General features: G+C 33.1%; 4 protein-coding genes and 1 non-coding gene across 5 annotated transcripts; 4 read left to right on the top strand and 1 right to left on the bottom strand.

Annotated features, from left to right (window-relative positions):
* The first annotated feature begins 1,988 nt into the window (after positions 1–1,988).
* On the top strand, positions 1,989–3,487 carry LOC107639683 (la-related protein 1A). Its single transcript, XM_021121445.2, has 6 exons — positions 1,989–2,019; positions 2,135–2,170; positions 2,292–2,432; positions 2,536–2,599; positions 3,209–3,286; positions 3,444–3,487. The coding sequence occupies exons 1-5, from the start codon at positions 2,012–2,014 to the stop codon at positions 3,233–3,235; spliced, it is 276 nt and encodes a 91-aa protein (XP_020977104.1). The 5' UTR covers positions 1,989–2,011; the 3' UTR covers positions 3,236–3,286; positions 3,444–3,487.
* Positions 3,488–12,035: 8,548 nt separating this feature from the next.
* Positions 12,036–14,915, top strand: LOC107639685 (uncharacterized protein At5g01610). The gene is made up of 3 exons (XM_016343243.3): positions 12,036–12,255; positions 13,744–13,798; positions 14,373–14,915. The coding sequence occupies exons 1-3, from the start codon at positions 12,169–12,171 to the stop codon at positions 14,741–14,743; spliced, it is 513 nt and encodes a 170-aa protein (XP_016198729.1). The 5' UTR covers positions 12,036–12,168; the 3' UTR covers positions 14,744–14,915.
* A 115-nt stretch (positions 14,916–15,030) lies between these two features.
* On the bottom strand, positions 15,031–15,101 carry TRNAG-GCC (transfer RNA glycine (anticodon GCC)). The gene has a single exon. It is a non-coding gene; the product is annotated as a tRNA-Gly (tRNA).
* A 2,331-nt stretch (positions 15,102–17,432) lies between these two features.
* LOC107636918 (uncharacterized) lies at positions 17,433–19,270 on the top strand. Its single transcript, XM_016340388.2, has 3 exons — positions 17,433–18,189; positions 18,270–18,749; positions 19,194–19,270. The coding sequence occupies exons 1-3, from the start codon at positions 17,448–17,450 to the stop codon at positions 19,268–19,270; spliced, it is 1,299 nt and encodes a 432-aa protein (XP_016195874.2). The 5' UTR covers positions 17,433–17,447.
* Positions 19,271–19,487: 217 nt separating this feature from the next.
* LOC107639688 (uncharacterized) lies at positions 19,488–24,699 on the top strand. The gene is given in 13 exon segments (XM_021121443.2): positions 19,488–19,697; positions 19,786–20,461; positions 20,761–20,845; positions 20,929–21,018; positions 21,318–21,391; positions 21,581–21,665; positions 21,779–21,868; positions 22,211–22,342; positions 23,318–23,399; positions 23,482–23,528; positions 23,689–23,761; positions 23,872–23,975; positions 24,408–24,699. Coding segments are annotated over 13 exon segments (1,746 nt in total). The 5' UTR covers positions 19,488–19,606; the 3' UTR covers positions 24,525–24,699.
* Positions 24,700–26,043: the final 1,344 nt, after the last annotated feature.

Raw genomic sequence — 26,043 nt, 5'->3', positions numbered from 1 at the left:
TGCTCATAGTTTGTTAAACAGTCACTTTGCTGTTCATAATTTTGTTCATAAGCACTGATAATATTGAATGCTGTGTACTTTGTGAATTTTGTTCATAAAATGTCTGTTTGCTGTTCATAATTTTGTTCATATTTGTTCATATAAGTATATTCTGAAATTCTAGTGCACTCTGCTGATCTATAATCCATAAAGGCCAAGTAAGAAAGCGTAGTTAAACCCCATTGGCATCATTTTCAAATTACAAAGTTTTGTTTGTTTATCCTTAGTTGAGCTTCTTAATTTAAGATACAAAGCTTACTAATAAATTGGTATGTTGAGCTACTTTCTAGATTATACCAAAAGGCAAAAGCTTCTTTAAAAGCTACTTTTTTTTGGTGTGTGAAGAATTGTCAATTGTCAGTGAAGTAGGTTAATCCTAGGCAATATGTTGCTGAAATTCCTCAGGTTTGTTGTTTTCTTTCTCCTATCGTTTTTCCACTATGGCATTGTTTGAGCTTCATAACTCTATCTTACTTTAAGAATAGGTTACTCAAGTTATGACTAGTTTCTTACTAAACATTGCTTATGCTTTTGATGGGGCTATCTTCCATGCTTCACTATATGTGTTTTGGTCTCATTCTAATTGATTTAAAGCTATTTGGCTGTAATATATATGTAATCTTCTTTTTCAGAGGAATTAATCAAGAATGTAATTAATGCATGTTTATGAGGATGTTGTAGCATATGCAGATGGCTGGAATTAATTGCAATGAGAACACCCGGTTTTAGTGGATTTTGATCATGACCAGGGGTCAAAGTTTTGCAAGAAAGTAGAAATGCATCTTTCAAAACAACATCTGAGAATAGTTTGCTAAAACTGCTTCTAAGATTTGTGTTCATGTGTCACAGAAGATGAATTCACGAAGAGATTGCTGTCTTTAGATGAGATTGCTGTCTTTCCCCGACGACCAGCCAATATAGCAGCTTCATTCAATAGATTTGCAAGATCAGCTCCACTAAGTTATCAGGTTTGAATTTTAATCCAAGCTCTAAGTTATTTGTTATTTGTTATTTGATATTTAAATAACTACACTTTTGGTTTAAACTAGCATGTGATTAAGTTATTTCTGACTTATGATATCTTATCAAAATGATTATGTTTACATCTTTAATGGAAAAATGAATATTTTACACACTATAGGCCTGCAAAAAAAATCTGTCTAACTTGATAAGCGGCAGATTGATAGATTGCTGATCAATTATGAAGTGGGTTTGGACCACCTGGTACATCTCTAAGAGAGACTCCATAAATAGGGTGGACCTTCTCTTTGCTTGGTTCTTGTTGTATCCTTGTATAGGAATGCCATGTGAATTGCTGAAAATTAATTCTCTATTCAATTAAGTTACTCAACTTCCCTTGAAATTTGATTATGCAGGGTCCATATATGTATTTGTTGCTTTAGGAATTGAGAGTTAGTGATGGCGTGGGTGTAAAGTCTTTAATGCAACTTGTGTTAGTGATTAGATAAATAAAATAAAATAGAATAGAAGTCCATATATGTATTTGTTGCTGCAATAAGCAATAAGCTACTTCGGACCTTTTTTTTCCTGATCTGTTTTTCTATTTCAGGCTCTAGAACCTGCTACTCTTGTTCCTCTTCAGCTTTTAAAGTCAAGTGGAACCAAATGCATAATGGTAAGTGTACTTAAAAGGTTTCTGTTAAACTTATCATGTTTGAACACAATGAAAACCTGGAAACACGAGCTGATAACTTGGTCTACAAGGTAAAAATGGGAAATTAAAAAGTTCCGTGTGCCTTACTTTCCTTAGTACTACTGGACATGGAAACAACTGAGTTTTGAAACCCAGGGTTCTTATGTTGTTTTCTCTTTTCAGCAAAGGATCCCAAGCGAGAAACTTTGTCTAAGGAACTAGAGCAGCAAGAAAATATTTTGAAACAGTGTGTTGAAAGTCTTAAATTAATTGAAGCAAGTAGAGCGGCACTTGTATCTCAGTTGAAAGAAGCTTTGCATGAGCAGGCAAGTTATCACTTCATATTCTCAATAGTTTGTGCTCAAATTCTGCTGTTACTAGGTTTCACATTGATATTTTCAGTTCCTGATACATCTTGCAATCCTCTGTATACATTTTCAGGAATCTGAACTGGAGAATGTTCGAACTCAAATTCAGGTATATATCATGATTGTTTAACTCAGAAAACTGTCCTATTTGGACTAGCTTTGTATTGGTAGTTTGATTCTTTAGTTTGATCACTGAAAAGCTCTTTCCAATTATTCTCTTAATTTTGCAGTCTCAAACCCTCCAAATTGAGTAGTTCGCCACATGGTGGTCTTTCGAGTAGTCCTCCTGTGGGCTCCATGCCAAAATCTTTCCCACCTTTTCAGCATCCAAGTAACCAACTTTTAGAAGAAAACGGTTTCCAACAGCAGAAGTATGTTATGATACTTGGCTATGATATACGTGTAATAAGGTCTAGGACTATATTGAACATGTTGTAATTTCAGAATTTCTCATGAGGTTATTCTTCCCTTCAGGTACGTGAAATATCATAAACGATGCTTGAATGATCGAAAGAAACTTGGAATCGGTTGCAGTGAGGTGGATTTCTGTCAACTTCCTATGAACAACCATATTTTTGTTACTATTATTTTTATTCAGTTTATAGTGAATTTGCTGCAATTGTGCAATTTTCTTTTTGTTAGATCTCTATAGAATCAAGGGTATGAGTTCCTGTAAATAATGGTAGAAATGTCTAGCTAATATAATGGATGTCCTCTATCTGTTTGTATTTTTGCCTGCATAACTAGGTGGGATTCTTCTTCTTCTTCTTCTTCAGCCAAGCTAATTCTTCTTCTTCAGCCAAATCTGTCGCTTCTTCTTCGTTTTCTGCATAAATAGACAAAAATGAATGCTGAATTATTGCTCGATCTGCCAGCTCTGTTGATTTTATTTGTTGTTGAGGTTAAAATGTAAAATTGAAATCTGATGAGTCTCCTTCTTCTCCTTTGATGTGAACTTCTTCTGTAAGTTTTAGATTTCTTGCTGAATTCTGAAGCTTTTGCTGTTGTAGACTCTAATTCTGCAATTTTATGTTCTGAATCTGAATTTCAAAATTGGAGATATGTGATTATTGAATTTTCTGCCGCTAGCTTTGCTGAATTGTTGCTGAGTAGTGAAAATTTTGCGTTTGATTTGGCCTGAATCTAGAAAATTGGAGGCTCCTTGAGTCGTTGATGATCATTGATTTGGCTGTGGTTACTGTTCTAAGGTCGTATAATGAGACTGGTCAGTTTTGGTTACTTTTGGTACTTTTTCGAAAATTGATTTTATCTTAGTATCAAATTAAACACTGGTCTGTTTCACAATCACATTACTGAACTCAATTATCTTGTTTGTTTTTGTTTTGTTTTGTGTTTTTAATAAGAAATTATCACAATTGCAGGTGATGATGTTATTGTTAAATAAGCATTGGATTCAGCTGATGAGTTTCAACAGGGACGAATTCTATTACCGGTGAGTGCTTGTGTTGGTTCCTTTTTTTGTAACAAACATGTGATTGATTTTAACTTGGGTGACTAACGAAAACCATTTGTTTATTGTTGACAGGCCCACAGAGCCGTTAGGATGGTGGGCCGGCGGCATTATATTGGGCGGAAGGGATGAGCTCGGCGGTGGTACATGGTTGGGCTCCACCAGAGATGGAAGGGTGGCTTTCCTCACCAATTTCAGGGAAGTTGAAAGGCTTTCCAAAATCCTTTTTATATATACAAAAAAGGTGTTTATTGCAATTGTTTCCTTGGTTGCAAACTAATAGTACTATATGATCAATGAATAAACAAATGATTTGATTATACATACAGTGATAACTACGCAGAATCCACTTTCTAGAGACAGCTTTCTGATGAATGGTTATGCTCTAAATACTGGCCGTGCAGCTCAAGGAATGCCTATAAACAGCTGGATTTGTGAGTTTTAGTTACTTATGATAATGGGGCATTAAAGTATACAACCACTATTTGATAATGGTTCAATTGAGAGTTTTTGTTTAGCTCTTCGTATATTTTGGTATTAAAGTATATGATTGTACTTTGTTATGGCAGGTATACTTTATTTTGGATAATGCTACTACTTAGCAAGCATTCAGCTACTATGTGGAGGTATTATGTCTCCAAATTTGACTACAGTACCTCCTTTACCCTCCCTTAAGAAGCTCATGGTTCTTGCTTTCTAAGAAGAGATGTGATTCTCTATGTACCGATTCTTTTATAGAAAATTGTTCATGCAAAAGAGACTACTTCCTGAGTGCAAAATGCTTTAAATAATATGCTTTATTTTTATTCAAGCATTCCAATTCACTCCAATTCTAATTTGGGTTTTAATTCTATTTCAGTCAGGAGATGTCAAAATTAACTTTCAATATGGAGTTTGATGCTGCCAATGCAACTTAGTTATCTATTAATATTTTAGATTATTCTATCTTTAAGTGCTAAGTGTAATTTGTGACATTCATGTAACATTGGGATGGTCATCTTATTTATTTTTGGTATTTTTTTATTAAGACAATGAGATATTGGCCAATGATGTTGAAAAATAACATCCAATTTTATAGGTATCATGTAATGAATATTATGTTTATTTATGTGATTTTTGGCTTTCTTTTTTCAATTTACAGTGTTTGATGGAGTAAATTTAGAAAACAAATTTAAAGTATTCATTTTGCAATGAAAAAATCTAAAAAAAATTCTATTTTATCTTACTGACGGAATTACAGACGGATTTTCTGTCTGTAATCAGAACGGGATGATTTTCCAAAGTTCAAATTACAGACGGAAAATCTGTCGGAAAATCCGTCTGTAATTACAGACGGAAAATCGGTCGAAAAATCCGTCTGTAATTACAGACGGAAAATTCGTCTGAAAATCCGTCTGTAATTACAGACAAAAAATCCGTCTGAAAATCCGTCGGAAAGTTCGTCGCCTTTGGAAAATGGATAGAAAATTTACAGAGGGAAAATCCATCGGTAATTGCTAAAAATCCGTCTGTAATTTTCCGACGGAAAAAAATCCGTCGGTAAATAATTTCCGACGGGACTTTTACAGAGGGACAAAATCCGTCGGTAATTTCGTCGGTAACCAAAAATCCGTCTGTAATAAAGACTAAATCCGTCTGTAAATCTGTCTGTATTAATCCATTTTCTAGTTGTGTTCTCTGGGTTTGAATTGGAGCTTTATCTGCTCTTTTTAGAGTTTGCTCTGGATGGAGAGCTTCATATTCCTTGAAGGATTCCTTTGCCTCTTCCAGTGTTAGAAACACTCCTTTATGAATTATCCTTGATTGATGTGTGAATGGTGCTGCTTTTTCCCAGGCATCATATACTCCTTTCATGGAGCCATTATAAATTACATAATATTTTTTATCTTGGGTGGATTTTTTAATGATTTCAGCAATTATTTTATTTTCTGAAATTTTTTCTTCACCTGATTTGTCCACCATGCTTAGCTGGCTGAACTCTGATGGTTTTGCTTGTTGTGTTGATTTCATTGCTTCAATGGCCTTCTTGAGAGATTGGATCTGTGTCCTTATTTGCTGACAATGCTTGCATTTTTTGAGTTCTTGCTCATATTTTTGAATTTCTTGATCTAATGCGTTGTAGACGAACTCCATTCTCTTGTTAATGTATCTGCAATAACATTTTTGTCACCCTTAATATATTCAATTTTTATTGGATATTGTAACAAAAATAATTGCCATCTTACCAATCGTCCATGATTATAATCAACTTTTAAATTATATCGTATGAAACCTGTTAGGTAACTTGAATCTGTCCTTAATGTAAATTCTCTGGGTAGTAAATCAATTTTCCATTTCTTAAGAGATTTAATTGCTGCTAGAGTTTCCTTTTCATGAGTAGTATATCTCTGTTCTGTTGGAGTAAAAGTCCCTGAAATATACCTGCAAAGTAATTCCTTTGGGGAATATTTAGAATCTAGTGATTCTTTTTCTTGTTCCAAACTTTTTATAGCTTTCTTAGCTTTTAGACATCCTGACCAGGTTATGTCTGAAGCATCTGTTTCTACTATTAAGTAGTCATTTTCTTCTGGAATATAAAGTTCTGGAAGTTTTTCACATAATTTTTTAATTCTTTAAATTTGCATACTATCTTTTTCATCCCATTTCCATTCTTTTTTAGTACTTATTTTTGGAAATAAGCTTTTAGTGTATTCTGTTATATTTTTTAAAAATCCTTGATCAGAAATATAATTTATACACCCTAAAAATCTTTGTAATTGTTTTCTATCTTCTATTTTATTAAGAAATAAATTTACCTTTTCTAGAACATTTGGTTGAAGTTTTAGCTTTCCTTGAGTGGATAGAATTAATCCAAGAAACTCTATTTCTTGTTTTGCTATTCTTGCTTTCTTTTTGCTAAGAACTAATCCTTTTTCTTTACATCTTTCTAAAACTATTAATAATTTTTGAAGATGATCTTCTTTATCCTATTTTGTAAAAATTAGTATATCATCAATGTATACTAAAATAAATTCATTTAACTCTTTTAGATTTTCTTCCATAAATCTTTGATAAATACCTGGGGCTTGTTTTAATCCGAATGGTAATACATTCCATTCATAGAGCAACACACTTGTTGATTCTTTTGTTGGGCAAGTAAAAGCAGTTAATTTCCTTGTTTCTTCGTCTAAACGAAGTTGCCAATATCCTGATTTTGCATCAAGAGATGAAAACCAAGTTGCTCCTTTGATTTTTTCTAAAATAGAATCTTTTCTTGGAAGTTTATGAGCATCACCAATAGTTGCTTCATTCATCTTCTTATAGTTAATAACCATTCTTCGTTTTCCCCTTTTAATTTCATTATTGTTTTCGACATAAAAGGATGGAGCCGTATGAGGACTTTTACTTAATCTTATAATTCCTTTTTCCAAAAGATCTCTACATTCTAATGAGAACTCTTCTCTATCTCTTGCGGAATAAGGAATTTTATTTGGAACATTTATCTCTTTTGTAGGATCTTTTAATTTAATGCTTACTAATTCGTTATTTGTATTTTTAACATCTAAAGGATTTTCAGCACAAATTTCATCCAAAAGTTCTTCTATCTTTATTTCAGGATTATTTTTTGGAATATTTATCTGAAAGTATAAATTTAAATAACATGTCTCTAATATAGAAAATATTTTAAATTTTAAGATCTTATCTATAGTAGTAGTTGGTATTTTTATACGTTTTGATTTTTGATTTATTGAAGAATCGTGTGGAGCTTTTAAAACTATATATGTTAATTCTTGAATGAATGGATGATATAGCTTTAAAAAGTTATTTCCTATGATAAAATCCATTCCAGAATTTAACATATATATAGATGGAACAATGAACCTATAATTTTGAATAAAAATTTCAGCCATTTTGCTTTTTGGTCAATTTTATGTATTGACTTGTCAGCTATTCTAACTCTTAATGGTTTCTTTAATTTTTTCCAATCAAGTTTTATATTTGAACTAGCGAAGCATTGTGTTGCTCCAGAATCTATAAAAGCATTTATAAACTTTTCTGTTATTTTTATAGTAATAAATGTGGCATTATTACTCAGTCTCTAAGTCTGTTTCTGAGACATATTCAAAAATATAGTCTAAGTTATCATCAGATTCCTCTAAAGGTTCCATAAAACAAGACTTAGCAATTTCTATTTGTTTAGTAAGATCCTTTTTATCCTTCTTTTTCGGACATTCATTTGCATAGTGTCCTTCTTCTTGGCAATACCAACACTTACAATTTTCTTTTTTATTCGGGCAATAATCACTTTTTTGTCTTTTATTTTTATTGTTATTTCTTTTTCTAAAATACCTCTTTTTTCTCTAGTTTGGATAGTATTTTCTTTTTCTAAATTGGTATTTTCTTTTTCTTTGGAAATTTTTATTAAGCCCATATTTTTGGGGTATCTCTTCATTATCCTGACAGCAAATTCTAATTATATTTGCAAATCTTTTTTGAGTTGCTTCTTGCATACAACGTTCTTTTATTTCCTCTCTTATTGCAGAGGTTGCTCCACCAAAATTATTTTCAATTGTCCCTCTATTTATTTCTCTTATAAATCTTCCCATTATAAATTCATTAGCAGGATATGGAAGTTTTGTTATATACATACTAAGATAATGATTTTTATCTTCCTCTTTTAATTTGTAATAATGTATTCTATATTCACATATATAAGACTCCACATTACATAGATCATATATCTGAATATTAGCTAAATGGTTTTTTGCTTCTTGATATTCTTTATTATAGACTTCTTGTCTATGATCTATAATATTTTTCCAAAAAATTCTTTATATAGAATCATCATTATATATAATATCTTATCATAAGCTGTTGTTTTTGTTGCTAATTCTTCTATTATTTGGTTTTCTATTGATGTCATATAATCTCTTATAGTTCCTTTAGTATGAAACCCTATGTAATTCCAAATATCTCTTCCAGACAATTCACTAAGTTTTGGATTAGTAAAGGCTTCTAATAAAAAGGAATTCAACCAATTTTCGAAAAAAAAATTTTCATTCTTTTTGCAGTCTAAGTCAAGCATTCTTTCTCCTTTCATTTCCTGAATTTTAGGAACGTATTTTGATGGTATTTTTGTATATTTTGAATCTTTATTTATAAATCCTTTTTTAAAAGCATAATTATCAAAATATATTTCCCATTTAAATTGAGATTGATTATCCTTAGATGTTCCAGCTTTATTTTTTACTTGTATTGGAATTGCTGGTTCTTCGTCACTTGAATAATCTAGGATGTGTTCTTCATTTTCTATATTTTCAGAATTTACTAATTCTTCTTCTATTTGAAATCCATGTTCCATAATATTATTTTCTTGAACCATTTTTAATTGTTTAAAAAGCATTGTAACTTCTTCTAATTTTTCTTCAATATTCATAATTTCAATGGTGATTTTACTTTTAAATCTGTTATGTTGATTATATTTTGACATTTTTCTTCTTTGGGATTCTCTTTTTCCTTATTTCTTTGAAATTTTATGGATACTAATATTTCTTCAAGCATATCTACTATAGAATTTAATTGTGGGTTAAAAGTATGATAAAGATGTGGGGAATCATTTCCATGGTAACATTTTTTAGAAATTCCGTGTGAAAAATAAGTTTTTTCAGGTTTTTGAAGTCCTTCAATAAAACTTATAGTAAAATAAAGATTTTGAGAAAAATCATTTTGTATTGATTTTAAGAATTCGGTGTCATTACAGTTAACATTAGTTAAAATCATTAATTTTTGGTCTATTAATTTTGATAACTTAATTATTTCTTCTCTTAAATCTTCTAATTTACTTTTTCCCATTAGGTGACACTTTTCTTTGTGAAGAGTTACAGTTTTAAGTGAAAAGTGTGGCTTTAGAATGTGTGGTTTAAGTTTTGCCACATAAACATATCTTTAAATCTGTATACTTTTTGATCTGTACCGTATAATTTTCTTTTCTTAAGTAACATTGTATTTTCTCCCTTATTTGGAATGCTAGTTAAAAAAAGAATGATAGAATTTAGATATTAATGGTGTGTAAAAGTATTATATTGTTATCTAATCAAATTATTATACTCATAAGACTATTTATATTATGGGTAAAGTATTATTTTAGTTTTTTAATATTTAGGTTAAATTTTAATTTAGTCTTTAATATTTTAAATTTTTATTTTAATTTTAAAATGTTTAAATATTTTATTTTAATCCAAAATTTTTTTAAATTGATTTAATATTGTCTTATTGTTAAATTTGACACAAATAATTAACATATTAAAACGTAAATAATATTTGATTTTATTACTTAGATAAGTTGATCCATGATCACCAATTTAAAAATTTTTTCTTAGATTCTGGATTATTGATGATTGATTGATAGAATTTTAATTTTTTTTTACAAATAGATCGAGAAAAAAAAAGTATTACAAAAAAAATTTTGATTATATTTTTCTAACATAAAGAGAAAGGTATAACTTAACAGTAATATTGTCAATGTTATGTCACACATTTTATTAATTATTTGTGTCAAATTTAACAGTAAAATAACATTAAATTTATTTAAAAATTTTTGAAATAAAAATTAAAAAATTTAAAATGTTAAAAATCAAGTTAAAATTATCACTTTTTAAAAGACCACCTCTAAAAGAATGATCACTTTTTCTGGTAATAATTTTTATATTACAATCTAATGAAATCGTTATATCTGTAGAACTTTTAAATGTTTAAGCTAAATAATAATACAAGTTTAATTTTGATTTATTAATGGTATAAAATATTTTATATAATTATTTAATTATATTTATTTTTATTGATTATTTATGTAATTAATATAAAAATTAATTATTTTATACTGATAATATCAAAATTAAATTCTAATAATATTGCTTCTTATGATAATTTGTAGTTTCTTAAAATTAAAATTTTGAAGTTTATATTTATTTATACTGAGTTCACATGTACATTTTTTCAAACACTAAATAACAGATCAAAATTAAATGCATATATATAGTCTATCTATTCTTAATATATAAAAGTAGGTACATAGGTTTATCCACATTACTTCTAAGTTATTTTTCTTTTTCTACTAATGCCATGTCAGCACCAACGCTTACTTGACAAAATTTTAGAATCCACCACTCAAATCTTGCCAAATCAACTTTTATTTTCACATAAAAAAAAACACAAAAAACAACTAAAAACACAATAAAAACCAACAAATTAACTTTTTCCAAATCAATCCTAATTTCTAAAACAATAAAAACACAAATTAACATTTACCCCAACAAAAAGCTCTCAAAACCAAAGAGCTTATTACCTTTCTCAAACCCTCACCCTCTTAACACCTCTCCATACCAAGATCCTATTTCCTCCGTCCTCTTCCAGTCCCATCCTATTTCCTCCGTCCTCTTCCGGTCCCATGAGCCATTGTTTTTTCCTTAAAACAAATTGTACATCGCGATGTCCATTTCTGGCAGAGCAGCATTGCATAAATTGCAGAAATCAGGACAAACTCCATTCCTCCTCTTGCGGTTTCCCTGCCAGAGCTCGATTTTGAGTCTCAGACCAACGTCACCATTCGACGCCGCCAACATAGGAAATTTGTCTCAAGTATTTTCCTAAAGATTTTTAACTTTGCCGTTTACTCTTCTCATTATTCAATATCATTTTCAATAGTCCTATTTATTTGTTATAAATAATAACATTTTAATTGTGAACTCATTGCAAGTAGCACAAGTTTATGTATTCCTCTTTTGTAAACGGTTATGTCCAACACTCACAACCAAAATTAATGTGCATTTAAAATTATTGCTCCCTATATACTATCGATGTCTTATTCTCTTTGTTGTAGAAGGATTTGCCTGGTAATGACCGGAAGAGTTAATAACCAAAATTGTTAGATGAAAATCAACCAATCACTATTTAGTAAAATGTTTTAAAAAAATTAAAACAAAAAACTCTTATCTATTATTATTCAATTGAAACATCAAGTACTAATTAAATGCAATAAACATACATTAAAAGTGTCATAATAATAATAATTATAAAAAATTTCAGTTACAAATATTCAAATTCTACAACTTATACATATTAAGACTCTTACTACTCTTCATTTCTTAATCTCTTATACTAATTGTCAAAAATTCCTTAAATTTAATATAAAATTTTTATATGTTTTTCATTTTCATTCATTTATTTTTTCACTATTTACAAACAAAAAAACCGCAAGAAAAGACAAAGTGTAGCCATTAATGCAAATCAAAAAATGAAAAAAAAAAAAGAAAATGCAGTTTTGTATAACTCTAATATAAATAACTTATGTCTTTTTTAAAAATAAATAAATTCAAAATCTATTTATAATATGTTCTCTAAAATATTTTTAATATAACATTTATTAAAATATACTATATAGTATAAATAATTTACCTCTCCGCGCATTGTGCGGGCCTCACTCTAGTTTATATAATTGTCCAAATAATTGAAAAAAAAAAAGGTTTATACAAGGAAAAAAGGTAATTATCTAAGGCTTGCACTTCAAAGTACCAAGAGATTAAAAGAGTGCAGACTTAAGAATTAAGACTGCGGTGGTGGATCTTGCAGTAGAGTAGAAGGAGGATTGAAGGAGAGAAATGGATCAGATTCTGAACAAAGTTGGGTCCTACTGGTTCAACCGCAAGGCTACCAAGCAACTTGACTCTGTTGGTGATGATATCAATGTACCTAATTCTTCACACTCTTTCTCTTCTTTTTCTTTCACTCTACATTTTTCTTTGCAAAATTTCAGGTTTTGATCATCTGGGTACTTGAGTTCTGGCTAATCAAATGAAAAAAATCGAAACTTTTTCGATTTTTATGCTTTTATTGATGCTGGTTTCATGGCTTTGATTGATGAGTATTTCTTGAAGCTCAATTGTTGATTATCCATGTCCTCTCACGATCTGTGCATTATGCCAAAATTTAGAAAATTGTATTCTTTAATTTAAATTTCTTCTATGTATTATATAGTAAGTCAGTCTCTGAAAAACGAATTAGGAAGAGATGTTTGGTTTGTTTTAGGTTTTTTTTTTTTTCTTTCTTGTATGGACATTTGGGTTAGGTATGGGAGGGGGGAAGGTGTACTGAGATAAGTAGAAGGTAGGAAATGTTTCTAATCAAGTGAAATTGATAGGGTTTTGGTTTGTTTTTATATCAGCAGGGAGGTGAACCCTTTTGGGATCAAGGGGTAACCTTTATCAGGGGTATTGGTTTGATATAACAATGTAAAAGATTGAGTTGACTCAATTGAGAATTTGAGTTGGTGCCTCCTTGCCCTGATTGTAATTCTCTTCTTGCAACGCCCACAATTGAATTTACACGTTGTAGTTAATTAAAGCCAGAGGTGTTGACTAGTTAGCTTGGAATTCTTAAAACAAAATCAGGGGTGTCATTGGCATTAATCTCCGAGAAAAGTTGAGAATCTCAAATATTTTATTGCCGAGGGGAATACGCGATTGAGATTATGACATTATGTTTGGTTGGGGGTTTAAAAATGGGGTGAAAAGTTTTGGGGATGAGATCCGAGATCTCCATAAATTTCAACTCAATTTTTACCCTCTAGCCAAACAAACCCGTAAATGAGATTTTGTTCAAGTGAGATAAAATGTTTTAAGAAGAAAAAATGTGGAAATGGATAGAGAGGGGAACAGAACATTGGAAAGTTGTGTGTAAGAGCTGCTGCCATTTTATGCAGGGGTTTATTTCTAGAATCAATTTGGTGAACTCTTTATCTGTATCAGTGGTCAGTAGATTGATGCACCTATAACTGTTAGTTTTGACTTTTGACTGAGAGTTAATTACGATTAGTGTCACTGAAAGCCTTAGTTCTGCCTCGAATCAGTTTGGTATTGACAGGTTTTATTTGTTCATTTTATTTTGCTAAAAATTTCAGACAGAAAGATCTTATTTTGTTTATGACTTAATGATTTGTTTGGCTCTGTATTCTTATTGCTTTGTGTAAACTGTAACATAAGATATATAGATATTAGTGATGGTGGCATGGTGCAATTCTTAAGATTGATTTATCCTCTTGCTGATGATTAAAATCACTTGTGACTTGTTAGTATTGGGATTTGGGAGTGTAATGTTTCCATTAGACTATTACTAAATGTTGAAGATGAGATTCAATTGCTTAATTTTTAGATAACTCTTTATCCGTTGTTGAATAGTCACTGTCAGACAGTATTGGAGGCGGAACCCGATGGTTGGTGAACAAAATAAAAGGTTTGTATTTCTTAAATTTTTCTATCTATTGTTCAAACATTTGTTTTTAAACTAATGTAGGGTGTGAAATGTGTACTGCATAGCAATTTCTTTAGTATAAATAAACTCCTTGAGTTACTAAGGCCATTTTACATGTGCTTGAACCTACATTATAGTGTCATTATGTTCATGTGGTGAGTATTAAGTATCTTGAAAATTTTGAAATTAGAATCACTAATTACTATTTAGTGTAAACAGTGGGAGTTTAATTCCAGCCACTGCTTTTCAAGATCATAGTACTTTAGTTATGCTGCTAATAACAATTAGATACCCTGAAATGGTTCTTAGAGCTTTTGTATTGGAATTAAACATGCTTTGTAGGATCCTTACATGTTATCAAGTTATCAATAATATGTTAGATATCACATACATACTAACTGAAACTATTTAGGTACAACTACGGATTTTGAAAACCTGCTAAATCCTTTCAAAATCGAGTTTGAAACCCTTCTCCACTTGTTGCTATCTTGGCGAGTGTCATCGTGTAATTTCTGATAATATTGCCGCCCTCTAACTTGAAGATTTATGTCCACAGGAAAGATGCAAAAGCCTTTGACTGAGTTGCTAAAGGAGTATGATCTTCCTGTAGGGATCTTTCCTCGTGACACAACGAACTACGAGTTCAATGAAGAAACAAGGAAGCTCGTCGTTTACATTCCTCAAGTGTGTGAAGTAGGCTACAAGGATTCGTCGGTCCTGCGTTTCACCACCACCGTGACTTGTTATCTCGAAAAAGGGAAGTTGGCGGATATAGAGGGAATGAAGACCAAAGTATTGATCTGGACTAAAGTGACCGCGATTTCATCAGAAGGATCAAAGCTCCATTTCACTGCTGGTATGAAGAAAACAAGGAGCAGAGAAGCATATGAGGTTTCAAGGGATGGTGTGACCGTAGAAAAATTCTGATGGATTAAGAATATATATATACACCATCCTTTCGTGTCTGTAATTTGACAATATGTGATATAATTTTTTTTTCTTCTTTTTTGAAAGTTATATAAATTGTCTGTTCAATGTTGTGATTTGTTGGAACCTGAGACATAATAGTAAATTCAGATCTTGCTGTGTGGGTCGATCATTTTACTCTTTGTATTTCATCCTATGGATATTTATAGCCGAAAAATCCTTATTGGTTGGAGTCTGCATATAGGAATCACTACAAAACAAAGTCAAGCAAAAATACAAAAACGGTGTGCACCAGCCGGGAATCGAACCCGGGTCTGTACCGTGGCAGGGTACTATTCTACCACTAGACCACTGGTGCTCTTATGTTCTGTTTATAGAAAATTATAATATTCTCTGTTGCTGTAATGGCTACATTGAAACAAGGTTCTGAAAATAGTATATTTATATATAGAATATATAATTTTGTAAAAAAATATTTTTTTATATTTTATTATTTTAAATCAGTTAATTGCTAAAAATTAAATTATTTTTTTTGAATTTCTAACTGTTTTATTGTTGGCCAATTTTTATCTTGAATCGAATTACTTAATGACTAATTTTCAATTTCCAATTCTCAGAAGTCAGAACATTGCTTTAAAAGGACGGTACTATAAATGGAAAAGTTTAGAGGCCAGCAACTTTATCAAATTCTGGCCAGCATATAACCATCAAAGAAAAGTGAGCCATTGGATGAAATCTCGCACTAATCTTACACCATTAAAAACCTCATTGATGACTATTTGATGGCTATAAATCCTAAAAGTTGCTGCCCCTAGCATTCCTCACTATAAATTTACAAAAAAAAATTAATTTTTAAATCTAATATCCATCTGTTGAATAACAACCGTTTGGATTTTCAAAACCTACGACAGTTTGACGGCACTTGAAGTGAGGCTACGACCAGTGTTTTAAAATTGCGGCCATGGCGGCGCCATGGCGGAATGGCGTGGCGGAATTTGACCTCGCCGCCATATGTAGGTCACCGCAACGTGCTTATCACGGCGGGGCAAAAGGCGCCGTAATTGCGGTGGCGCCATGGCGGTCCGCCATTGAGAATGGCGAAAATGGCGGGTTTTTTCGGGTTTTTTAAAAAATTTCGAGAGTGATTGGGTAATTTTGCAAAACCCTAAATGAAAGAGTTACCCACGTTCAGCCACTGCAGTTCAAAAACGAGCCTTCCTCTCTAAACATAAAAAACGGCTCTTTCTCTCTGTTCTCTTTCTCTCTTCTCTCTGCCTCCAATCACAAACGATCTTGGCCACTGCCCGTCGCCGTCCGTCGCCCGTCGCCGTCCGTCGCCGCCCGTCGCTGCCACCTGTTGCCGTTCGTCGCCGACCGTCACTGCTGGTGGTCACCGCCGCTCATCACCACAATTCCCTTTTTTTCTGGTTTGTAGAAGTTACCGTTCCCTTTTTTTTTCATTCAGTTCACTCACTTCCCTGTCTCCTTCTCCTTCTCTTCCCTCATAAACCTCTCTTCCTCCAATTCTTTTTCCTTTCAGTTCAGTTCATCTTCATCATGTCAACTTCTAGACCAGCCCGTAATTCTGATGCCCTTGCCTCTACCCCTGTCCCTATCCCTGCCCCTGCCTCTGCCTCTGCTGGCCATGTTGCTGGAACTGCTTCTCGTCCTGCAGCTGCTGTCCGTGCCACTAGGATTGATCCAGGGTGAAAATATGTTACTGCTGTAGAAGAGGGAAATACCAATGACACCATATGTAATTTTTGTGGAAAAATTACGAAAGGAGGAATTACACGGGCAAAGGAGCACTTAATGATTAAGCCTGAGAATGTTGCTGGATGTAAAATGGTCCCAAAGGATGTTATTGCTGAATTATGGGAGTTCTACAACCAGAAAAAAAAATCGAGGAAGACAAAGTTCTACGCCGGCAAGCACTGAGGAACAAAGTGTCAATGCTAGGGAGCTTGATTTAGATAGTTTGGGTTTTGGATTGTCAGAGGAAGATGCTCAAGGAATTGATGAAATTCCAAATCCAACTCCAATGGCAGCAGCTAGAGGGGGGGCAAGTTCTATGAGAGGTCCAATGGACTTGTATATGAAAAGACCCGAAACTGCCATTGCAAGAAATAAAAAGGAGAAATTGAGGCAACAGAATATCAAGGAAGCATGTAATAAGGAAGCGGTTCGTAGAGTTCATCGATACATAGCCCGGTGGTTCTACCAAGCTGGGATTCCATTGAATCCAGTGAGGTTGAAGAGTTTTCAAGAAATGTTGTGGGCTGTTGGAAGCTTTGGTCCTAATTTACCTGCTCCCACTTATCATGCTCTAAGGGTGCCACTCCTTAATGAGGAATTAGAATACACCAAAGACTTGTTGAAGGGTCATAAGGAACAATGAAAAAAGTATGGCTGCTCTATTATGTCAGATGCTTGGACGGATAAGAGACAACGGAGCATTATCAATTTTCTTGTAAACTCTCCTGCTGGGACAATGTTTTTGAAGTCAATTGATGCCTCTGATTATGTGAAGACGGGTGAAAAAATGTTTGAGCTTCTTGATGGTATTGTTGAGAAAATTGGGGAGCAAAATATTGTTCAAGTTGTAACAGACAACGGGAGCAACTATGTTCTAGCCGGTAAGTTGCTGATGGAGAAAAGACCGAATTTGTTTTGGATCCCGTGTGCTGCCCATTGTTTGGATTTGATGCTTGAAGACATTGGGAAGTTACCGTTAATCCAAAAAACCATAAAAAGTGTCATTTCTTTGGTTAGCTTCACTTATAGCCACTCTAGCACTTTATCCATGTTGAGACAATTCACAAATGGCAAGGAATTGGTGAGGCATGCAGTCACCCGATTTGCCACTTCATTTCTCTCTTTGGAAAGGCTTTATGAGGAGAAAGGAAATCTAAGAAGAATGTTCACTTCGGATGAGTGGGTAAGGAATAAGTTGTCAAGGGAGGCAAAGGGGAGGGAGGCAACAAAGATTGTTATTAGGCCCTCCTTTTGGAATCATGTCAAGTACACCCTTAAGATCATGGGGCCTCTTGTTCGGGTGCTTCGACTTGTTGATGGGGAGAAGAAGCCGCCAATGGGTTATATATATGAAGCAATGGAAAAGGCAAAGGAATGCATCATGAAAACATTTTCTAATGATGTGAACAAATATTCTGAAGTTTTTAAAATCGTTGACAACAGATGGAATTGCCAACTTCATCGTCCGTTGCATGCAGCTGGTCATTTTCTGAATCCGGATTTGTTTTATGATAATCCTCGCATTGAATTGGATTTAGAAGTTACAAAGGGATGGTTTGAGTGCATCACTAGATTGGTGCCAAGTATAGCTGTGCAAGAGAAGATATTGGAGGAGCAAACATTATATAAGGCAGGCTATGGACTTTTTGGATCATCCTTTGCAAAATCTCAGAGGAAAAAGATTTCACCTGGTAAGATTGTTATAAATTTTACAAAACTTTTTAAATTTAGTTCGATTAAAGGCTTAGATAAATTTATTTTAATTTTATAGCATTTTGGTGGCGGACATATGGGCATGAAGCTCCAAACATGCGAGACCTTGCTATCAAGATCTTGAGCTTGACTTGTAGTGCTTCTGGATGTGAACGCAATTGGAGTATATTTGAGTATATTCATACTAAGAAAAGAAATAGGTTTGATCATGAAAGGATGGAGAGCTTGGTCTTCATAAAGTATAACCAACAACTCATCGAGAGGTACAACCTTAAAGATGAAGTTGACCCTATTGCACTCAATGACATTGATGAGTGTAATGAGTGGTTAGTGGGAGAAATTGGGACTGCCACCTTTCGAGATGATGATAATATGGATGATGATGCTGATTTGGTTCATCAAGATGACAACACTTTGAGTTGGAACCTTGTTTTTGAAGCAATGGGAGGACATGAGCCTATGACATATACTAGAAGACAACAAAATAGAAAAAGAAAAGAACCTGCAACTGCAAGAGGTGGTGCAAAGGGTGGACCAAGTGGGTCTAAGGCTTCAAAAAAAGGAAAAGGAAAAGCAGTAATTGTGAAAGAGGAAGAAGAACCACAATTTGAAGATGAAGAGAATTCTGAAAATGAAGAAGAACAAGAAGAGGAGATTCAATTCAATGATACTGATTCAGAGGATGATGAGGGGGTAGAGGGACACGATAATAATCATGTTAATTTGGATGAATTTGATGAGAGCTAGAATGTAGATGATTTTATAGTTTTTATGTTTTATGTTTTCTATTTTATGGCTTGCTATGACTTTTGAGTTATGATTTGAACTTGATGTTATATTTATTTGCTAAATTTGCTACTATATTTGCTATATTAATTAGATGTTTTATGACTAGAAAGTTGCTTATATAGATAAATTTTATAGTTTATTATATTTGCAATTTTTCTGTATGTTTTTTTTTGTATATATATGTATATTTTAGGTAATCCGCCATTTCCGCCATTTTTCGCAACGCCATCCGCTATAACTTTATGGCGGATTTTTGGCTCACCGCCATGAGCCGCCATCCGCAATAAAAAACTATGGCTACGACTCGGGAGATTGACATGGGCAGAGGCAGGAAGATAAAGCTGGGTGATTGAATCAAATCCAAATATAATGAAGTGGAAATGTGGAATTGAATGAGTTGATTTAGAGGAAATTCAATCATTATCGAATCACGATGTGAATTAAATAGAGAATCTCGAAAAAATAAAAACTGGGAACCCTTTCTATTCCCATGCAACGCTACACCAACAGCTGGAGCAGTTTTTTTTTTTTTTTGGTGACTGACAGCTGGAGCAGTTACTAGACCCCACTCTCCTCTGAAACTGAAGTCTCCACAAAAAGAAGATAATGGAGTTGGACCCCAAAACCATGCGAACCACCAAACCCGGCATCAAGCCTGTCATCCTCACCCTCATTGTCCCCTTCTCATTCATCCTAGGTAACCGAATATGCAGTTGGTCAACTACTTTGACCCAATCCAGTGTTGGTCAACTATTTGACTTTCTTTCTGTCCTGTTTATTTGCAGGTTTCCCGCTGCTATGGAAATCCGTCGAAATCTACCGTTCTCCGCTCCCCTTCTGTGGAATAGAAGCATTCTCTTCGCAATTGGACTCCAAACCCTTACACTTCCGTTGCCAATTCCAAGCCATGTTCCTTGGTTTCAACTTCACCGCCTCAAACGACGTTGCAGAAGCAATTATCAACAAGATGTCCCTACTGAACCCTAACTCCTCGCAATGCGGTAATTGCGGTGCCTATGAGGTCTCTGTGGTGATTGATTCGGGCACAAGTTGCATGCGGACGGAGAATTCGAAAGCTCAGTGTCCGTTTAAGTGTGGTGAAGAAGTTGCTTTTTTTGGCGGGAAGTTGAGTGATGAAAATGTTGATGAGTTGCTGAGGGGTTGTTTGGGGAATGTGGATGGTGGAGGGAACGTGTATAGTGTGGTGGTGGTGAATGGGGGCGACAAGGAGGCAGAGGTGAGGGCTGTGGTGGGGAAGTATCGGCACGCGTGGATACTCGGCGGTGTTTTGGAGGAGAAGGCACTTTCGAGGGTGGCTGAAATCTTTGCCAAGGTGTTCATGAATGGTAGGAGTGAAGGGGATTCGATTCGCGCCAAGTTCATGCCGGTTGGTGCTGATGGCAGGATTGTTCTTTCCTTCAGTTTGCTCAATGCAGAGCCGCGGGATTGGATATATGATTGGTATGGATTGTGAAAACTGTAATTCCCTTGGAGTGTTCTTGTTGTGTTTTATAGATAACATGCATTTGTTTTGCTATACTGGGAATTCTTCTAGATATGCTATAAAAAGTTTGGCATAGAGAGAACTTGCTTTGAAATGAAATGTGGAGTTCACAGAGATTAATGGCAACGAGGCTTTAAATGTTACATTGTAGATTGTTGAAATTTATTTATTTATTTTTTTGATGTCCTGTCATTAAAAGTATTACCTTAGTTTTCTTTGTAATCATTTTGAAGTTTCTGTTGTGATCTTAATGTAGGAATTTTCGTGAAATTGATGAGATTCTGTTGCAACCTGTAATCCAATCTTTGCAACCTATAGCAAACATAACAGTTGAAAGCCAGGTAAATTCTTGTTTGCATGTAACAATTAAAAAATGTTGTACGGTTTAGATTTGATTGATTTTATAATTATTCGTAATTGGCAGGTTTTATATCATACGCAAAAGTCTTCATTTTCTTACTGGGATGAGGTGCTTGGAAGCCACATTTCTAGTACCAAGGATCTTCCTTTCTTTGTACGCATTCTCTGAGGCTCCGACTTATCATTTATAATTTAAGTGTACTTATTATTTAGTTCTAGCCCAGCCTATCAGATAAATCGCAAATCAATGCTTTGATTATTGAGAAGTTTATTTACCTTTTGAGTTATGCAAGTCATATGTAAATTTGGTTCAAATTATGTAAATTTGTTATCATTGCTAATGCATTAAAAAGTATCTGCTGAGGGTTCACATGTGTCCTTTTCATATTTCATTTAATGTCTACCTGAGACAAGATAATAATATATTTGTGGTGGATTGACTATGTTGAACAGGTTGATTCTAATGAGTGGCACTTGGATACTTCAGTTGCAGCGGGTGGGAGATCTAAAGTGTTGCAACTTTTGGTGTATAATTTTCATCTCAATCCTAGATTTATTACTTTTACTTTCCAGAACCTAAAATAGCAGTACAATTGAAATTACTTTATCTCATTCTCTCTACTGGTATACATATTCTCTAGCGTGATTTCAATGTACTAGTTGTGTTCTGCATTTAGACAGAGCTACATTGCCAGTTTCCTTGTTCATAATTCCAGGTATATACCATCTGCAAAGGAATGCCCTCTCCAGTTGGAGCTTCCAAACGGGGACCTGTCTAATACAAATGGATTTATATCCCGAGTTATTCATCTCGCCTTCAAATTCTCATTACTTAATGTTTTTGTATTATTACATGTTGTATAGAATCGCCAATTTTTTTGTTGTTATGAAGAGGCTATTTTGGAATATTGCAGATGTGGGGAGGTGGTGTTGTATGGAATCCCCAAAGCTGTATAAAGGATTTGGAAAGTAAGGATCCACCCAGACATATGATTTCAACCCAGGTTTTCCTTTCACTCATGAATTGCCACTGTTTAGTAGTTTGTTAACTCTCAGGCAAAATTTCTGGCTATATACAATGAAAGTTAAGCAACATTTGGTGTTTTTTATTCTGTGTGTAATATGCTTATAACTTTTAAACAAATACTTGATAGATTCTTGTTCCAAACCATTTAATTTCAGTAAATTTTTTTGAAAGAGTTTTATTATATTTTGTTTTATCTTGGTGTAGATAATGAATATTATGCAACTGATTTATGCTGGTATTCATGTATCCCAGTATCCCACTACTGCTAATTTTCATAAATTCAATTGCTGAACATGGAATCATGCAAGTCATGAAACAGGATCTCTAGAAGCTTTCCGAAATTCTAATGGGGTAGTTGCAGCAACTGCTTGGTCTTAAGTCTGATAACCTCTACGTTGGTCAATCAGGCACATACGTTCTCCAAGGGAGTGAAAGAGGATTCACCTATGATGCACGGATACTGACACGGACACGGGACACGACACGACACAGGACACGCAGACACATGAATTTTAAAATCTTATAAGATACGGGGACACGGCATATATATAAAATATAAAGTATTTTTTGGGATTAAAATATAAAATATTTTTTAACTGTTTTTAATGTCTTCTTGTAACTATATAAAAGTATTTAAAATATTTTTTGTTTTAATAAATAATAATATATATTATTTCTAAACTCATTTCAAAAATATGTGTTAAGAATAAGGTTGGACACGCTGACACGTGATGGTATTTAGGTGTGTTCAAGTGCGTCCGGAGAAGAATTTTTTATTTTTTATTAGACACTGTTGAACACGACAGACACGTGTGTCAGACGAGTGTCAATGAGTGTCGTGTTTGAAATGTGTTTGACACCCAGACACGGCAACTCAACGAAGTATCCGTGTTTCATAGGGATTCACACAATGTATGGTATGAGTGATATGTTAAAATATTTATTGCATGGTTTACAAAGTAATTTTCTTTGTTATGTTAAAATAATGCTTTTTAGCTTGATCATGACTACATGTTTTAACATGATTTTGGGATGGTTGAATGAGCATTATATTTCACATCAATTTCGTTTTACATGTTCCTCTGTACATCTTCATGGGGAAAATACTTTTTTTTATTAAAAAATTTTATAACCCATTTTGTATTCTTTTTGTTCTTCTATAAATGGTTCCTAAATGAAATAACAAGACTAATATTCCTGCTTTAGATATTTAGAATAGACTTGGGAAAGAATTGAATTTCACAAAGCCTGAGGGGGATGCTACAACTCTACAAGGCATAACAAATTGTAGTGCCTTTGTTTCACATAAATATTTATATCTGTAAAGTAATATTTGTTATTTTTTCCATATTTTCAAAGAAAATAGTCCTTAATATATAAAACGTTGTCAAATTAGTTCTCATTGATTGTGATTATATGTAGGGAGTTGGATGTTTTGTCACAGAATCATGTTTGCCTTAACCTCTATTCTTGTGCGGCGACACTTGGATCTCTTTCCAGATTGGTACGTATAATCTTATCAACTGAGTCTGTTAACTTCAATCTGGCTAGTATTTGGCGTAAGCTTCTTAAAATTCAATTCCATGCAAGTTCAATCATTGCCAAGGATGATTATCACTGATGAAATTGGAAAACAGGTGATTGTAAATGCTTATTGGATGATATTTTGGTTGGAAACTGTAGTTTATCTTCAAGTGTATTAAGAATGATAAAGTTGCTTGTTTTAATTCACCTTTGACTGATTAACTGATATGAAAATTTCATACTCTTGTTAACTTTAAATCCCGCTTTGACCAGGTGATGATTTCTTTGGAAGCTGCAAAATTTGCTCAAAGTAATGCATCTGCTGGAATTTATGATGCATCTGCTGGTATGCTTTCTTTAAGCTTATCTTTGATTTCAAAAGCTTGTTAGCGACTTTGATGAAGATTTTTATACTATTGCCTAATGCTAAATATGATCAATCTGTTTTCTTGTCAGTATCATCAAGGCAAGCAAGAGCTCTGGCAGAGGACTCCTTTTTTCATCCTTCAGTTATGTCTATCAGCTATTATTCGTATTGGCATTCTGTTAGCATCTATGCGGTTGGTTCTTTAACTCTTCATCTTTGTCCTAAATACTATAAGTTAACAGGCATATGTGGGTTGAGACACTTGATAATTGAATGATTCAACCATATTAGGGCTCATTTTTTTTCCTAGTGGCATCATAATTAGGGAATGCACATTACGAGTCAACATAAGATGTAAACATAACTCTGGTTTAGTTTGATGACATTTTATCATAAAGTGTGCACATATAAAAGTTGTAAGGATATGTATAGCTCATTGTCATTTCCTTTTTGTTCATGTAACTCTCAATTCTTCTGCTACTGTCACTGGATTATGGAAATGAGCACGACTATAATTTCGAAAGCTTGATCAAGCATTTCACAAAAAAGAACTAAGATGCCCTCATAATTTTATATTACAAGTTGAAATATACTGATTTTTTATTTCTACTTTTCTAAATTGCAGCCATATTTTCTGCTTGTTATAAAGCCAGTCATCTTACCTGTTTTGAGTGAATGGAAAAGATACAAGCAAGAAAATATGAAATTTGTCGCATGGAAGGCCAAAGCAAAAGTAACATAAAGCAGGTTTCCATGTACTTTAAGCCTAATGAATTACTAAGTACTTCAATACAACTAAACCCCTCTGTCCTCCAAAATAGTGGCCCGCGTGGGTTACCTATATATTAGGCTATGTTTGGTTTTGAAAACTAAATAATAGAGGATCAAGAACATAACACAAAAGATAGAGACATAAAGATTAGTGTTTTTGTATTGTTTAGTGATAAACTGAATATAAGATAGAACAAATAAGGAAAAGTCTAATTTAGCTTTATTTTTTCTTTCATACAAAATTTAGAAAAAAAAAAATTAGGATGATAAAAAATGTAATTATGAAAAATTAATAGCGATAATAAAAAGAAAAAAAATAAGTTGTATCTATTTGCCTAGTGTCTCTACATTTTTATTAGGAAAGACACAAAATGTACAAATTCAATGTTCCAAGATACAATATTTCTGTCTGAATTTTATCTATCAATGTGATCTTAGAGAAAAAGACAAATAGGTCCTTTATCTTTTGGCTTGTGGATATTTATGTCCTTGAGAATTTGAAAATATATTTAAGACCTTGACTTTTTTAAAATTTAGACATTGATTTCTGGGTTTAATTTGTTCCATTTTAAAAATTCTCTTACGTGTGCATCTGTATATCACCAGTACATCGGAAGCCATGTTTGATTTTTTCGTTGGGTCTGTCAGACCCAAGTGGACAGAGAGATTGATGTATCCAAGTTTTAAAAAAGTCAGGAATCTAAATGTATTTTCAAATTGTTAGAAATTTAAATGTCTGCGGACTAAAAAATTAAAGACCTATTTATTCTTTTCTCGTGATTTTGTGTCGACTTCATGAGAAGAACCTACTCCCACGGCCTACTTCATGTCTCATCCTACGTATAGCTGCATGTACATACATTTTGGTGTCATGCACTAAGGAGCTCATTGCATGCAATTACTTTTATATATATAATGAGAATGAATTATTTATATAAGAAGTGAGAATGCAATTATTATTGTTAGATTAAATTTAATAGCCAAGATTAAATTTATTTTAAAAGCTAAAATTAAAATTATTATTCTCTCTTTCTTTATCTCTCTTTTTTTGACCAAAAGTAGGATTTTCTCTTATATTTTTTCCTCTTCTTCTCCTCTTGTGTTTGGATACCAGATTTTCTCTTATATCTTTTCCTCTTCTTCTTCTCTTGCGTTTGGATACCAAAAATTAAATTCCTAATTTTTGAACATCTATTGGTACTGCTTTATTTCCTTCACTATTAGTCTTGTCACTGTCATTGCTCCTCCTTGTGCTCGTGTCGTTGCCACAACTCCTCTCTACGTTTTCGATTTTAATTCATCTTCACATTTTGGAATGCCGTATCAAAGACCATGCCAACTTTCGATTTCAATTCATCTTCATATTTTAGAATCCATTCTTCTAATGCGTTTAACGTATCATTTAAGTCATTTGAACAAGCATCTGAATCAATTTCATTGTCTTGAATTTTCATTAAAATATACCTAATAAAACAAATTAAAATTCTTTT

Source organism: Arachis ipaensis, chromosome B4, assembly GCF_059453495.1.
Source record: "Arachis ipaensis isolate K30076 ecotype BB chromosome B4, ASM5945349v1, whole genome shotgun sequence".
Taxonomy (NCBI): domain Eukaryota; kingdom Viridiplantae; phylum Streptophyta; class Magnoliopsida; order Fabales; family Fabaceae; genus Arachis; species Arachis ipaensis.
Note: the sequence above shows the minus strand (reverse complement) of the source record. Positions and strands in the feature narration are given on the sequence as shown.

Coding starts and splice junctions, on each gene's coding strand:
- LOC107639683 (XM_021121445.2), top strand. Junction 2,171..2,291: donor ATGTTCGAACTCAAATTCAG/GTATATATCATG, acceptor TTAATTTTGCAG/TCTCAAACCCTCCAAATTGA. Junction 2,600..3,208: donor TTGGAATCGGTTGCAGTGAG/GTGGATTTCTGT, acceptor GCCTGAATCTAG/AAAATTGGAGGCTCCTTGAG.
- LOC107639685 (XM_016343243.3), top strand. CDS start 12,169: ATGGATCAGATTCTGAACAAAGTTGGGTCCTACTGGTTCAACCGCAAG. Junction 12,256..13,743: donor CTGTTGGTGATGATATCAAT/GTACCTAATTCT, acceptor GTTGTTGAATAG/TCACTGTCAGACAGTATTGG. Junction 13,799..14,372: donor GTTGGTGAACAAAATAAAAG/GTTTGTATTTCT, acceptor TTATGTCCACAG/GAAAGATGCAAAAGCCTTTG.
- LOC107636918 (XM_016340388.2), top strand. CDS start 17,448: ATGCTTGAAGACATTGGGAAGTTACCGTTAATCCAAAAAACCATAAAA. Junction 18,190..18,269: donor GAGGAAAAAGATTTCACCTG/GTAAGATTGTTA, acceptor TTAATTTTATAG/CATTTTGGTGGCGGACATAT. Junction 18,750..19,193: donor TGGTGCAAAGGGTGGACCAA/GTGGGTCTAAGG, acceptor TGTATATTTTAG/GTAATCCGCCATTTCCGCCA.